Genomic DNA, 15,907 nt, shown 5'->3' on the forward strand with positions numbered 1-15,907 from the left:
AATCTCATGTACAAGGAGAAATGCGTGTTCCGCACAAGTGAACAAGCTCCGTGCCTTGCACGAGAGCCTTTGCCATCCGGGGGTCACTCGCTTGTACCATCTAATCAAAGCCCGCAATCTGCCCTACTCCGTCGAGGAAGTACGGACAGTAACCAGAGACTGTCAGGTCTGTGCCAAGTGCAAGCCGCACTTCTACCGGCCAGATCGCGCGCGCCTGGTGAAAGCGTCCCGCCCCTTTGAACGTTTCTGCGTAAACTTCAAAGGGCCCCTTCCCTCCACCGACCGCAACACCTACATCCTTAGTGTGGTCGATGAATTTTCAAGGTTCCCATTCGCCATGCCATACCCGGATATGACGTCTGCCACCGTCATCAAGGCCCTGGATTCCATTTTCGCCCTGTTCGGTTTCCCCGACTACATCCACAGTGACAAGGGATCCTCGTTCATGAGCGATGAGCTGCGTCATTTCCTGCTCAGCAGGGGTATCGCCTCCAGCAGGACGACCAGCTACAACCCCCAGGGAAACGGGCAGGTAGAGAGGGAGAACGGGACGGTATGGAGGACCGTCCAGCTGGCCCTACGGTCCAGGAACCTCCCAGCCGCTCGCTGGCAGCAGGTCCTCCCTGATGCGCTCCATTCCATTCGGTCACTGCTGTGCACCGCAACTAACAGTACACCCCATGAACGTGTTTTTGCCTTCCCTAGGAAGCCCACATCCGGGGTGTCGCTCCCGACGTGGCTCACGACTCCGGGCCCAGTCCTTCTCCGTAGGCATGTATGGCACCACAAGGCGGAACCCCTGGTGGACAAAGTACGCCTTCTCCACGCCAACCCTCAGTATGCCTACGTGGAGTTCCCCGACGGCCGCCAGGACACAGTCTCGCTCCGGGACTTGGCTCCCTCAGGTGCCGATCCCATGCCCACGCCCCTTTCTCCCCCCGCGCCAACCCCAGCGCCCCCCCTATTCGTCCCCACCAGGTCCATCCCTCATCCCCCTGCCCACCCTGGAGGACACGGAAGATTTTGGCTCGCTCTCGGAGTCATCCCACCAGCAGCCAGCACCAACACCGCCAGCACCTGCACCATCGGGGCCATCACCGCCTTTGCCGACGTCACCACCACAGCTACGCCGATCACAGCGGAATGTTCAACCACCGATTCGGCTCAACCTGTAACCTGCTAACCGGATGGACTCTTGATTTTCCTTGTTTGGACCCTCTTGTAAATAGCATCCTTTGTATTAGAGTTACATGTCACGCCCACCGGACTCATTTTTTTACAGGGGCTGAATGTGGTGATATAACCACTGTAGTTATGCGTACTTGCAATAGGGGGATGTATGCCTGTACCTGTAATACAGGTTCCTCCGGTAAGCCCCTGCCGGCTAGCTCTGCCCACCAGAAGCTTGTGTATAAATATGCATGTGAGCCACTCAGACCTTTAGTCTACAGTTGCAGATGGAGGGGCAGCATTGTACAACAATAAAGCCTCTATTGTACCAGTCTCTCGGCTTTGAGTATAATTGTTAGTGCTACAGAGATCAATCAGGTCGTCCTCACAGGGGTTACAACACTAGTGCAACCTCAATTTTGTCTGCGTCCATTCACAGGCCTGTATCTGCTGCTGCCCCATGCTACTTCATTTTTCCTTCTGTTTCCACCCCCCCGCCAATTATTTATGAAGTTGCTAAAACCAGACAAAATCGTTCCCACTTGTTAAGATAAATGGCAAGCAGTGTTACTCCGTGTCTGAGCTGCAGTAAACCTGACTCATGGGTGTTTGATGCCGATACTAGCAATACGAACTTGTTGAAGTAATGTTTCAGTTGATGAATGGAGCATGAAGCTAACAAATCTCCATCTTTCACAGGGTCCCCAAGGCACATTGGGTGTAACTGGTCCACCAGGCCCAGTTGGTCCTCCAGGTCAGCCGGTACGTAAAGCTGGGGCAAAGTTAGATGCTGCAGACAGTCACTGTTCCCACCACCAAGTGTACACATCCCACAACACTGGTGATTGATTCAATTTATTTCTCAGATCTTCAGTAGCTACAGTCAGAAGGATTCCCTCCCCTCACTTTAAAATGATCTCTTTTGGACTTGTAATTCGCAGCAAATACTAAATAAGTACAGTCACACCAAGAAACCTAGTTTTAAGAATTACAGTGAAAGTAATTGTGGGGGTAGGGTTCTATTGGGACAATGTCAGAACTCTTTCCGTGCCTACGTTAGTTGACACTTCTGGTTGACAAATTGCAGGATTACTAAAGATAGAGATATTTAGGGGCGGCATGGTGACGCAGTGGTTAGCACTGCTGTCTCACGGCGCCGAGGACCCAGGTTTGACCTCGGCCCCGGGTCACTGTCCGTGTGGAGTTTGCACATTCTCCCCGAGTCTGAGTGGGTCTCACCCCCACAACCCAAAGATGTGCAGGGTAGGTGGATTGACCAGGCTAAATTGCCCCTGATATGGAAAAAAATAAAAAGAAAGATAGAGATATTTTTTGCCTGTATTTGAGAGGGCAGAGAGCTTGTAGGGGTAGCTGCAACAAGGCAAGATTTGTCAAATAAGCAATATGATCCTGGATTAACTGAGGGGTTTGGTTACGCGTGGGACTGCATTCTCTGATGGAATGGGTTATTAAAGATCTTCTGGTTTAAACTGTTTACTGTGAAACTGCTTTATTTTTTTCCTAGGGTTCATCTGGGTCTCCCGGTTTACCTGGACCAAAGGTAAGATCAAGGAAGATAACAGACATCTTGCTAAATTGAGGAAACTTCACATGACATTGGTTCACTGTTTCTCCTTTCTTTCATTTCGCTAGGGGAACATGGGTTTGAATTTTCAAGGACCCAAAGGAGAGAAGGTAAACGGATGGCTTAATCTTTTTCTGTTCACAATGGTAACCTGGCATCATTAGCATTAATACACTTACTTCATACTTTGTGGCTATACTGGCTGCAGTTCTTTGATAAGTCCAGTTCATACCTCCTTCAAGGGTTGCCTAATGCGACAGTAACTTACGGATAGAACAAGGCCTCAGGAAGAAAGAGATGGGCATCAAGCAAGGGAAAAAAATGAAATTATAGGAACGTAAGTAAAGGCACCTTAGATGGGATGGGTTTTCAAGATGTTTATTTTTTGAAGGCAGTTTTCACGCAAGAATGTTCGCGAGGGCAGGGGCCCCAGGGTTGAATAGTCTGTGGTAAATAGTAACTGGAGATCGGAAGATTATAGGAAGCAAACTTGAATGTAAGGCTGAAGGGAAATACCTGGAGAATGGGAAAGGATGTAACAAGCCACTTTGCTGGAGGCTGGGGAGCCTGAAGAGGTAGGTAATGATGATGAGAGCACGGGGCCATGTGTAAGGGACAAGACACACACCTGTTAGGATGCCTGTCCTCACAAGAGTAAGAAAAAAAAACCTACCTAAAATGTTTAATCGACAAACACACATAATAGGCTGTAAATGGTGTATGGTCCTTCTTTCACCCTGTTTATCTCATGTCCATCCTTGCCAGGGTGATCCAGGTCTTCAGGGTCCCCCGGGACCCCCTGGACAGTTGGAGCAGCTGAATTCTCCTGGTGTCGACTTCCAGAAAGGAGACAAGGTAACTGTTTCATCACTTTCCACAGAGCGTGGGCTTATACCTGACTGCAAAGGGGGTTAAGAACAAATACATTCTTCCAGAGTCAGACAATTGAGAGAACTCGCTTTACAATAGGTGAAGATAGGTAATGCGGGGCCATTTTTACTGGCTCTAGTGCTCCCTTTATCAGGGGAGTGCGAAAGTCAAATCTGTCACTTATGTTGCCAGTCCCTCAACACAGGCCCATCCTGAGCCTCTGGCCAGAGTGCCAGGCTGGCAGTGCCACGGTTCCAGGCTGACGTTTAACCTGCACCGGGCATTGGGTATGGGTGTGCCCTTCTGGGTGCAGGGGCCCCCGAATACCATCTTATAGATGAGTTGCGGCTTTGGGGAGGGTTCGCGGGTCATGTCGGGGTGGGCCGAGAGATCAGGCTGCCATTCTTAAATGGCTGCCCGCTCTTCTACACTGAGGAGATCGGGTGAGCGGAGCTCCTCAGTGCTGGAAATGGGACTAAGTTTGGCCTCGTTGGAGAGTTCCTTGCTGAGGCCCCCAGTATAACCACAGTCCCAGTAGATAGTGTGGTGCACCTCGGTGCTCCGAGCGCCGGGAAATACCCGGCTAAAGCTGCTCATTACAGGACGTTGTACCCTCTGTCTCCATATATACAGACTTGGAAGTTCAGCCAACACATTGGGCTCTTTCATATTCATTTTAATTTGTACTACAATGTACGGTAAAAAATAACTTCAGCACAGGGAGCACTCAAATGTTCTGACATTTCACTACAATGCTGAAGGAGTTATGCAATGTTGGAGCTTCGGGTGAGCTATTAAACTGCAGGATGATAAAGGTTCAATGAACAAAGAGTAAAGAGTTCTACATTTGCCACTCGGCCAGCAGCACCAAAAACAGGCCATTAATTAATTTTCTATTTGTGGACCTTTGCTGTGTGCAAATCGGCTGCTGAACTTTCCAACGCAACAGTGATTACACTTCAAAAATAATCTATCGTTTGCAAAGTCATTTGTATTTGTCTTTCTCTCCTCAAATGACGGTGTTCCTGTGGGCGCATCCTCAAGCTGTCATCACTGTTTTGTTCTTGTTAGGGTGAGATTGGACCGCGTGGCTATCCCGGGGAGAGGGGCCAGCCCGGCTCTCCGGTAAGTATGGTGCACAGAGCTTGAACAAAATGTCTTTAGGGTATCGCCGTCAGCCTGTCACTCAGTCCACATTCTGTTTGTTACAGGGCCCCCCTGGCTTTAGTGGCAGAGGTGAGAAGGGTGAGCCTGGAGAGCCAGGAAAGCGGGTAAGTAAGAGAATGAAACAGGACCAAGCTGCAGAGCTGTTGAGCGGCGACATGCCCAGATAGCGCTGGTGGGCCAGAAACAATAGACAGCAGTTTCTGTCATATTGGCCATTTTGGGAATAGATTACCAGCACTGGACAATTTTAAAGTCGAGGTTGATACGAGATGAATGCCTATGTTTTGCTTAACTCCCTTTTCCGTGATTGGATCCTGCCAAGTGCCAGTCATGTTCATGCTATTTCTTGGTGATTAGATTAGCAGCTGTGTCATCAGTTGCCTGGGCCTGAAGGTCAGGAATTCCTTCCCGAAAGCTATCCCCCTCGCTACCTAACTCTGCTCCTCTATGATGCTCCTTAAAATCGACCATTTTGACTGGCCCACAGAATTTTCTATATGGCACAGTGTGCAATTTTGAGTGATAACATACCTGGAAAGTGCTCTGGCATTTATTATTGCAAGATATTGCTGTTGCACGTTGTCAGTGTCGCTCATTTGTTGGTAAACCCAATGAAATCCCATTTGCCTCTACCTTTTCTGTGACCAGTCTGCTTTTGAGAGATCCTCATCTCCAAATGTTTTCACTTCCAGTATTACACATTTATACCAGGGCCGGGATTCTCACCTACCCGGCGGGGTGGGGGGGTCCCGGCGTGTCGGAGTGGCGTGAACCACTCGGGCGTCGGGCCGCCCCAAAGGTGTGGAAGTCTCCGCACAAGCCCTCACATTGAGGGGCTAGGCCCGCGCCAGAGTGGTTCCCACTCAGCCGGCTGGCGTGAACAGCCTTTGGCACCACGCCAGCCGGGACCGAAAGGACTTCGCCGGCCGACGTAAGTCCGCGCATGCGCCGGAGCGTGAGCGGCTGCTGACTTCATCCCGGTGCATGCGCAGGGGAGGGGGTCTCTTCCACCTCCGCCATGGTGAAGACCATGGCAAAGGCGGAAGAAAAAGAGTGCCGCCACAGCACAGGCCCGCCCGCCGATCAGTGGGCCCTAGATCGCGGGCCAGGCCACCGTGGGGGCACCCCCCGGGGTCAGATCGCCCCCCCCCCCCCCCCCCCCCCCCCCCGGGAGCCCGCCCGCGCCGCCAATCCCGCCGGTACCAGAGGTGATTTAAACCACACTGGCAGGAAAGGCCTGTCAGCGGCGGGACTTCGGTCCAACGCCGCGGGGGGCCCACCGACCGGTGCGGCGCGATTCCCGCCCCCGCCAAATCTCGGGGGGCAGAGAAGTTGGGACACGGCGAGGGCGGGATTGACGGGGGTTCGGAGAATTCCGCCCCATACCTGGAATACTATCATGAAAACAGAAAATGCTGTAAAAACGCAGCAGGTCTGGCAGCATCTGAGAGTCGCAGAGATAACGGGTGGGATTTACCGAGCAACCTGCCGTGTGTTTTTCAGCGGCGGAGGCAGCCCGCCAGAGGGATTTTCCGATCCCGCCGTTTTCAACGGGATTTCGCCGGGAAACCCGTGGCGGGGGTGTGCTGTCGGTGGGCCCAGAATATACCCTCGGCGTGAATAGCTGGTAAAATCCGCCCAAAGTTTTGAGTCAGTGTGACTCTTCTTCAAACTGTTTTAATTCAGTTTTGGCCTCCTTTTCTGAGGAAGGACATAATCGCCTTGGAGGCGAGAAAGGTTTACTCATTTGAATTTGGGGTGCAAGCGTCGACATTGTGAGGAGAGGTTGAGTGGAAACAGCTTCTACGCTGAGGCGTTTAGAAGAATGAGAGGTGATCTCATTGAAACTTTTAAAATTCGGAGGGGGCTTTAACAGGTTCGGTACTGAGAAGATGTTTCGATTGGCTGAAAAGTGTAAGATTAGGGAGAATGGTCGAAAGACAACGGGTTGATCATTTAAGACGAAGGTGATGAGAACTTGCCAACTCAGAGTGTTGTGAATCTTTGGAAGTCCCTGCCTCAGAGGGCTGTGCATGCACATTTGCTGAACATATTCAATGCAATGATTAGTAAATTTCTGGAATCCAGCAGAATCAAAGGACATGGAAATTAAATGAGAAAACAGAATTGAGGTCAATGATTAGCCATGACCTTACTAAATGGTGAAACAGGTTCACCAGGACCCATGACCTACTCCTGCTTCTATTTTGTAAGTTATTATTTTTGCTGAAGGCATATTAAGTACAACGTTTGATTTATATAGTCTTATATGTAGACAAGTAAACCTCTAACGGTCTCGCTCGTCATAAATTGAAGGATCCACTCAATAGAAGCTGTATTCTCCACTGGGTTGGGTGCATGTGGGTGGTTAACCTGAGTGGCTATTAAGTAGAGAATGTGTCAACATGGGATGACAGTCTTTTATAGGTGTGAAAATCTAGACCTGGGTGTCAGCATACTTTTTAACATTACAATACCACTTGGCATGGATGGTTTTTCATTTTTTAATGGGATATAAATAAATAAATTAACCTTTATTGCCACAAGTAGGCTTACATTAACACTGCAATGAAGTTACTGTGAAAATCCCCCAGTCGCCACATTCCGGTTCGCCACTGTACAGGTGGGCTTCCCTGGCAAGGCTGATGTCCATTACTCATCCCCAGTTGTCCTTGAGACGGTGGTGGTAAGTCTTTCTTGAACTGCTTCCGTCCACCTGGTGTAGGCACACCCATACTGCTGTTCTAGAGGGAATTCCAGGATTTTGATCTCCGTGACAGTGAAGGAACAGTGATATAGTCACAAGTCAGGGGTGACATGTGGTTTGGAGAGGAACTATCAGGTGGTGGGGTTTCCATGTGTCTTATCGCCCTTGTGTTTCTGGGTAGCAATGGTCGTGGGTTTGGAAGGTGTGGTTTAAGGAGGCTTGGTGAGTTCCTACAGTGCATCTTGTAGATGGTACACGCTGCCGCGCCTGTGCATTAGTTGTGGAGGGAGTGAATGTTTAAGGTGGTGAATGGGGTGCTGAATAAACTGGCTGCTTTGTTGAGCTGCTTGAGTGTTGTTGGGGCTACACTCTTCCAGGAGTGGAGAGATTACAACATGCATTTGATTTGTACCCTGTAAATGGTGGGCATGCTTTAGGATGTCAGGAGATGAATTACTCACTGCACAATTCCCAGTCTCTGAGCTTTTCTATTCACAATGTTCATATGGCAGGTCTAGTCTTGTTGTCTCATTAATGGTAATGTCCTCAGATGTTGATGGTGGGGTATTCCACCTAGCTAACGCTGTTAAATGTCAAACAGAGATGCTTACACTCTGTCTTGTTGGAGATGGTGGTTGGTTGGTCCCTGTGTGCTCCAACGGTTACTTGCCAATTATCAGCCCAAACATGAACAATGGCCATGTCTTACTGCATATGGGCAAGGACTGCTTCAGTATCTGCAGAATCACAAACGGTTTTAAATATTGTGGAACCATCAGCGAACATCGCCACTTCTGACCTTATTACTTAGGGAGGTCATTGATGAAGCAATTGAAGATGGTTGGGGCCAGGACACTACCCTGAGGAACTCCTGCAGCTTTAACAATCATAACCATCTTCCTCTGTGCCAGGTATGACCCCACCCAGCAGACAGTTTTCGCCTGATTCCCATGGGCTTCAGCTTTGCTGGGACTCCTTGATTCAGCACTCGGTCACATGCTGCCTTGATGTCAAGGCAGCTTCCACTTTCACTTCACCTCTTGAGTTCAACTCTTTTGTCTATGTTTGGACCAAGGCTGTAATGAGGGCAGAAGTTGAATCACCTTTGAGGAACCCAAACTGAGTGTCGGTGAGCTGTGTGTGGGTCACTTGACAGCACTCGTGATGCATCTTCCATCGTTACTCATGATCGAGAGTCGTTTGATGGGGTGGCAATTAGCCAGATTGCAATTGTCCTGTATTCGCTGACCTTCACTGACATCCACCCACATTCACTGTCCAGCAGATGCAGTCCTTGTTCTTCTAGGCTACAGAGTTAACACGTTTGAATGGTTCCACTTAATCGTAAAATGTCCCAAGACAGTGATAATCACGTTACTTCTGTAAAGACATCTTACAAGGAATGACTTTCTTTGCAGAAAATAAGACCAGTTTCAGCTTCAAATGGCCAGTTATTCCAAACAGTTTTATATTAAGTAACATGAATGATTCTGTGTGTGCATCACCATAACAACTAGGCACCAATTGTTAATCTTTCTCTGGTGGCTACAGTTGTCATTGTTTAAACATTTGTTTCCTGTGTAATCTTCTATTTTTGTTTAAACAGGGTAAACCTGGCAAAGATGGAGAACCAGGCACCCCAGGATTTGATGTAAGTATGTGCATGTTTAACAACACTGAGACAATGGTCACAATTCTTTGCAGAAACGGTGGCCCAGAAGCAACAGTTGGTTTTATGGTCAACAGTCAGTTAACTGCATGTCGCACCAACAAAAGCTGCCAGCCAATCAGAGGGCCAGCAGTGCCACTGAAGGATAGCAGTGGAGGTTAGTGGAGCGGCTTTGCTGGGGCCAAGCAAACAGGCACGGGTAGGAGGCGATCAGCAGGGATGAGGAGAGAGAGTGGAGAATCAGCGGAAGCCATTGCCACAGGGTGGGCTCTCCGTAGCAGACAGGGTTCCCAGACAGGGTCTGCTACAACCATGAACAAAGAAAATTCAATCGGGTTTATATTTAATTGAACATGCGATTCCTCCGTGGGTCCAGCAGATTTCGGCAGAATTTTCTGGTTGCCTCGTCAGGGTCAGAACTTCTGTCTTATGATGTCCTTTGTCAAAGGCAAGTTGGCATATTTGTGAAAAGTAGCTGTCCTTCAGTTAGCTGTTATCAGGCACATTCTGGCAGAAGTATTTCGTCAAATGAGCGCACAGTAGTTGTAAAGAGATTCCATCATTTGTTTTACAGGGTCTCCCAGGTGGTCCAGGTCGGCTAGGAGGACCAGGAAGAGATGGATCCAGGGTAAAAATGCATCAGATTTTAACAAGCCATTGGGCAATCACCTCAGCAATTCTATTTTGAGTAGCAACGGTCATGTTGTCAGCATGTTGATGTCAAACTTCCTGGTTTTTGAATATTACTGTGACCATACACTAATCTTTCCATGAAGACACTAATTCATTCTGGGCCAATTATCTTGAAATACCCTTCCCTAATTGGCCATTCTGTATATTTTCATATCAGGCCACTTACCAAATGACGGTCATTCTCTTTGCCCTCACGCAAATCTCACACTTGTGCTCTTTCTAGTAGATTTTATGAGATAGACGTCAGGAAGGGATCCCGGCTGTTAATCTTCTCCCTGCTTTATGGTGGAATGGGCCGAGTGGCCTCCTTCCGCACTGTAACAAATCCGGGACCTCAGAATGAATTGTCGTGCTTTAACATCCATTACTGCTGCCATGAGCAAATTCAGTGCAGTCAGTGTTCAAACCAGAAGCCAATGTGGTTTTCATGGCTCTGCACCACACTCAGCCACATATTTAACCACAACATTGGAGCATGCGGCTTTTAAAACAAAATTGCTGGAATAAGTCAACATATGTATAGTTTGTGACAGATTATCACAATCACAATGAATTGTCACTGCGCAGAAGGAGGCTTAGTTTCTTCCTATCTGCACCGGCTCTCCAAATGGGGAATTGAATTCTCCCATCTTTTCCTGTAACCCTGCACGGTCTTCCTTTTCAGATGACAGTGCAATTCCCTGTGGAATACTTCAATAGAACCTGCCTTCACCACACTGCCCGACAGTGCATTCCAGACCTTAACTACTCGCTGGGTGAAAAAGATTTTTGCTCATGTCGCTTTTGCTTCTCTTGCTTTAAACCTGTGCTCTCTCATTCTTGATCCTTTCACAGGCGGGAACAGTTTCTCCCTATCTACTCTGCCCAGATCCTTCCTGATTTTGAACACATCTATCAGATCTTTTCTCAGCCTTCTCTTTCTAAGGAAAACAGGCCCTAACTTTTCCAATCTTAACTTCTGCAATCCACCTTCATCATTGGCGTTCCTCGTCTCTGACACCATTCTCGTGAAACTTTCCTGCACTCAGAGGCAAAGGGGATAGATCCCAAAGCCACAGGTACTTCGGGAATCTGCACATTAAAGTAATAATAATATTCTTTATTATTGTCACAAGGCTTACATTATCACTGAAATGAAATTACTCTGCACAGACAGTGACCAAGCTGGGAATCGAACCTGGGATCCTAGCGTATGAAGCAACAGTGCACGTTATCACAGTGGGTAGCACTGTTGCTTCACAGTTCCTGGGTCCCAGGTTCGATTCCCGGTACAGAGTCTACACGTTCTCTCCATGTCCGCGTGTGTTTCCTCCGGGTGTTCCCGTTTCCTCCCACAAGTCCCGAAAGATGTGCTTGTTAAGTGAATTGGACATTCTGAATTCGCCCTCAGTGTACCCGAACAGGCGCCGGAGTGTGGCGACATGGGGCTTTTCACAGTAACTTCATCGCAGCGTTAATGTCAGCCTACTTGTGACAATAGTAAAAATTATGAAACTAACCACTGTGCTACCATGCCGCCCCAGTGAGACTATGTCTCGCTTTAATGTGCAGATTTGCCAAAAGGTGATCCCGCCCACAGTAGCCGGGATTTACATCACACCGTCTCGTGAGATCATGTTAGAGCTCACAAGGCGTTGCGAGCTGTGAAGTTCCAGAGCGGGGTCTCCGATCTTTATCATCCACACTGCGCCGCAGCAAGCTGACTTTCAGGCGCAGCATGACAATTGGATTGCGCCCATGTTTGAAAAGTAACAAGTGTTGCCAAAGCTTTTCATCTTGCACTCATCAGGTCAAATGCAAGAATACCAAATTTCAACAATCACACAATGATTTACACTACAGGAGAAAAGGGTGCTGATTGGTTGGCAAGTCAACCTTGACTAGCTAAGCCTCCAGGAAATTGGCACTCACTGACGCTTGCGAGAAGTGAGAAAATGTCATACACAAAACAAAGGAATATGTTTAAACCTTGCACCCTCTTTTTAATTACCCGGGAGCCAAAGGCTCCCTGCTGTTTTCACCACGGCTGTGCCTCAGCCAATCAACGTGTTAACCAATTAAGGAGGCACGATGGTGCAGTAGTTAGCACGGCTGCCTCACAGTGTCGAGGATCCGGCTTCGATCCCGGCTCCGGGTCACTGTCCGTGTGGAGTTTGCACATTCTCCCCGTGCCTGCGTGGGTCTCACCCCCACAACCCAAAGATGTGTGGCGTAGGTGGATTGGCCACGCTAAATTGCCCTTTAATTGGGAAAAAAAGGAATTGGATACTTTTTAATTTATTTTTTTAAAACTTGCCAACCAATCAACACCCTTTTCCCCTGTAATATAAATTGTAATTATTTCAAATTTGGCATTCTTCTGTTTGTCCTGATGAGTGGAATCTTCGGTAACGTGTCCCTCTTTTCAGCAGTATTTAGATTAGTGTGCGATAAACGTTTGTCCTCATGGTTATTTCACAGCATTGCGTATTTTAAATTTAATCGGGTGTTCTGGTAGTTGCAAGTGGTACATCAGAATGTATTGAGAAATTGGCATGTTCCAGACACATTGCTCAAAGTCCAGGATGCTTTCTTGATTCTTGGCCTAGCCATTCGAATGAAGTAAATTGCTGTTAAAAGGTGAGTGGAGAGAAGAGGTTACTGCTCTATCTGTTTAAATTGAACTTCAGTCACTGACTGGATGCTCAGTGGTCTATGAAGACTAAGGTCCAGACCACTGATATTTGAAACAGAGAAGGACGATGGGTTTGGTGTTATTTGGCATGTACACGGTGGGAAATTAATTGAGAATACACAGAAAATTGGAGTGGATAATGGGCTGATGAAAGAAATGACAATGCGGAATGAGTCACTAGTTTAATTGACCATAATGAAAATAAAAGGGATTGAAAGGGGTCAGCCATTAATGAGCAACCTCATCTATTTTAAATTAAAAGATAGTTATAATTTAACCTTAATGTTTTTGTATGGAGGCTGTGGTTATCTTGTAAACTAAAACCTATTTTATAATTACGACTTCTTCATCGTTAACTTATTTATTTCTGTACACAGGGTCAGAAAGGTGATCGTGGTTTCCCTGGTCCACCAGGCATCGTAAGTGTCCAAACTAGAATATTCAACATTTATCTTCCATCTACCTAGCTCTTTAACCAAGGATGCAACCAATACGTGTTCGTGAGAATCAGATACTATAAGTAAACTGAATTAGACAAAGTAGATTTCGGTAATTATTTCATAATCCTCTGGAGTGGGATTCTCCATCAGCCGACGCCGGAATCGGGAAACGCGATTGGGCAGAGAATGGGTACCGATGCAGAAATCACGGCGGGCGCCGATTTCACGGCAAATCGCAATTCTCCATCGCCTGGACAGCGAGGTCAATGCGTTCCAGAACACACGTACAGTAAACGCCGCTGGCATATCATTAATGCGCCTGACCTGGTATTCTCCGGGGGCTCTGTGATTCTCTGCCTCCGATGGGCCGAATTTCCGATGGCGCGATTCACTTGTGCTTTTAAAAACCGTGAAACAGGTGCCGTGGCTGCCAAGGGAGAGAGAGGGGAGGGTACGGAAAGTGTCCAATATCTCCATAGTTTGGTAACAGTTGTGCCGCCGGCCAGGGAAATTCTGCCAGAGCCGGGGGATTAGAGGGGGTAGTCATGGCGGATGTTTGCAGTTGGGGTGGACGGGCACGGAACACTATTGCTGCAGCCCGCAAGACAACCATGCAGTTGCCTACTGTGAACTTAGGGCCAAGGGTCGTATTGGTGTTCCCCCCCCCCCCCCCGCCCAGGTGCCATCTAGCCCCAGTCGACCCATCAGCCATATGGACGCACTCCAACTAAACCAATGCCATCCTGTTGGCAGAGATGGTGTGTGTGGGGAGTGAGCTGCAGCTTCTCGGCCTCCTGAGTGTCAATTGCAAATCCGGCACCATTTCTCAGTGGAATTGATTGCGTTCCACATGCCGCCGGTGCTAGCCCCTTAACAGTGGCTGAATTGGTCCAGGTGCGGTGCCAGTTTTGCTGTCGTGGATGTCCGCGAATCTTACCCCGACGTCAACACCAAGGATGGGATTCTAAGTCCCCACGCCCGCTGGAAAACGGGCGAGAATCACTCCGGACTTCTTCCTCGAAAGTCCGGGGTTATTCCCCGTTCTCCAGAGACGAGTGGGCTACCGGCGTGGAACCCGCAGCGCTGGCTGTTGGCGGGGCCCTGCTGGGCAGACCGTGTGGCCACGCATGCGCGGGCGTCGCCGACATGGTGCAGCCACAAAGCGTGCCGGCGCAGAGGAAGATAGGTCTCTCCCGGATCACGATGGCTCGCCGATCAGTGGCGCCCGATCTCTTAAGGTTATTGTGCAAGTTCAGTTGACAGTTACGAACGCAAATGCAATGGTTTAGAGTACCCAATTCACCTTTTCCAATTAAGGGGCAATTTGGCGTGGCCAATCGATCTACACTGGACATCTTTGGGTTGTGGGGGTGAAACCAACGCAAACACAGAGAGAATGTGCAAACTCCACACGGAAAGTGACCCAGAGCCGGGATCGAACCTGGGACGTCGGTGCCGTGAGGCAGCAATGCTAGCCACTGTGCCATCGTGCTGCCCTTTCAAATGCAATGTTGACATTCATGTCGCGAGAGCTAGAATACAAGAGCAGGGATATACTTCTGAGGCTGTATAAGGCTCTGGCCAGATCCCGTATGAAGTATTGGGAGCAGTTTTGGGCCCCATATCTAAGAAAAGATGTGCTGACCTTGGAACGGGTCGAGAGGAGGTTCACAAGTATGATCCCTGGAATGAAGAGCTTACCGTATGAGGAGCGGTTGAGGACTCTGGGTCTGTACTCATTGGAGTTTAGAAGGATGAGGAGGGGAATCTTATTGAAACTTAAGAGGATACTGTAAGGCCTGGTTAGAGTGGTCATGGAGAGGATGTTTCCACTGGTTGGGAAAACGAGAACCCAGAGGACACCATCTCAGACTGAGTCCCACAGTCCAAAATGTGCAGGTTAGGTGGATTGGCCATGATTAATTGCCCTTAGTGTCCAAAATTGCCCTTAGTGTTGGGTGGGGTTACTGGATTATTGGGATAGGGGGAGGTGTTGACCTTGGGTAGGGTGCTCTTTCCAAGAGCTGGTGCAGACTCGATGGGCCGAATGGCCTCCTTCTGCACTGTAAATTCTATGAAATGATGGTTTAAAACAGGGATGAGCAGGAATTTCTTCAGCCAGAGGATGGTGAATCTGTGGAACACTTTGCCGCAGAAGGCTGTGGAGGCCAAATCAATGCGTGTCTTTCAGACAGAGATAGATAGGTTCTTGATCAATAAGGGGATCAGAGATTATGGGGGGAAGGCAAGAGGATGGGAATGAGAAAAATATCAGCCATGATTGAATGGCAGAGCAGTATCAATGGGCTGAGTGGCCTAATTCTGCTCCTATGTCATATGGACCCAGGATTATACTCTGGTGACCCAGGTTTCAATCTCACCACACCAGGGGGCCAAATTTGAATTCAGGTAGGATTCTCCACTACTCGGCGGGGCGGGGGGGGTCCCAGCGGGATGGAGGGCATGAACCACTCCGGCGTCGGGTCGCACCTTCAGGGGCTAGACCCGCCCTGGAGTGGTTTGCTCCCCTCCAGCTGGCGGGAAATGGGCTTGGCGCCACGCCAATGGGCCTCCACCGGCCGGCATGAGTTGGCGCATGCGCGGGAGTGCCATCGTGTGCTGGCGTCATCCCTGTGCATGTGCAGAGGTCTGCGCTTCCGCACCGGGAATGGCAGAGGACCACAGCCTCCGGTGCGGAAGGATACAGTGACACCATGGCACAGGCCCGCCCGTGGATCGGTGGGCCCCGATCGCGAGCCAGGCCACCGTGGGGCCACCTCCCCGGGCCAGATCCTCCCGCGCTCCCCCAAGAACAAGCACTGGTTTTCGTTGGAATCGATCGTGTTCCACATGGCACCGGTGCTAGCCCTTCAACGGTAGCAGAATCGGAGCAGGTGCAGCGCCGATTTTTCAATCGTATTTAGTCTCAGCA

General features: G+C 49.1%; 1 protein-coding gene across 2 annotated transcripts in view; it reads left to right on the forward strand.

Moving 5' to 3' along the window:
- Positions 1-15,907, forward strand: part of col4a5 (collagen, type IV, alpha 5 (Alport syndrome)) — a 276,713-nt gene that overhangs the window by 126,222 nt on the left and 134,584 nt on the right. For both annotated transcript variants that reach the window (XM_038774450.1, XM_038774451.1), the window contains exons 10-18: positions 1,870-1,932; positions 2,696-2,731; positions 2,824-2,865; positions 3,521-3,610; positions 4,697-4,750; positions 4,837-4,896; positions 9,106-9,150; positions 9,743-9,796; positions 12,913-12,954. In XM_038774450.1, coding sequence (XP_038630378.1) covers positions 1,870-1,932; positions 2,696-2,731; positions 2,824-2,865; positions 3,521-3,610; positions 4,697-4,750; positions 4,837-4,896; positions 9,106-9,150; positions 9,743-9,796; positions 12,913-12,954 — 486 coding nt within the window. The remainder of the gene's footprint in view (positions 1-1,869; positions 1,933-2,695; positions 2,732-2,823; positions 2,866-3,520; positions 3,611-4,696; positions 4,751-4,836; positions 4,897-9,105; positions 9,151-9,742; positions 9,797-12,912; positions 12,955-15,907) is intronic.

The sequence above is a fragment of the Scyliorhinus canicula genome, chromosome 17 (genome assembly GCF_902713615.1).
Source record: "Scyliorhinus canicula chromosome 17, sScyCan1.1, whole genome shotgun sequence".
In the NCBI taxonomy this organism is placed as follows: domain Eukaryota; kingdom Metazoa; phylum Chordata; class Chondrichthyes; order Carcharhiniformes; family Scyliorhinidae; genus Scyliorhinus; species Scyliorhinus canicula.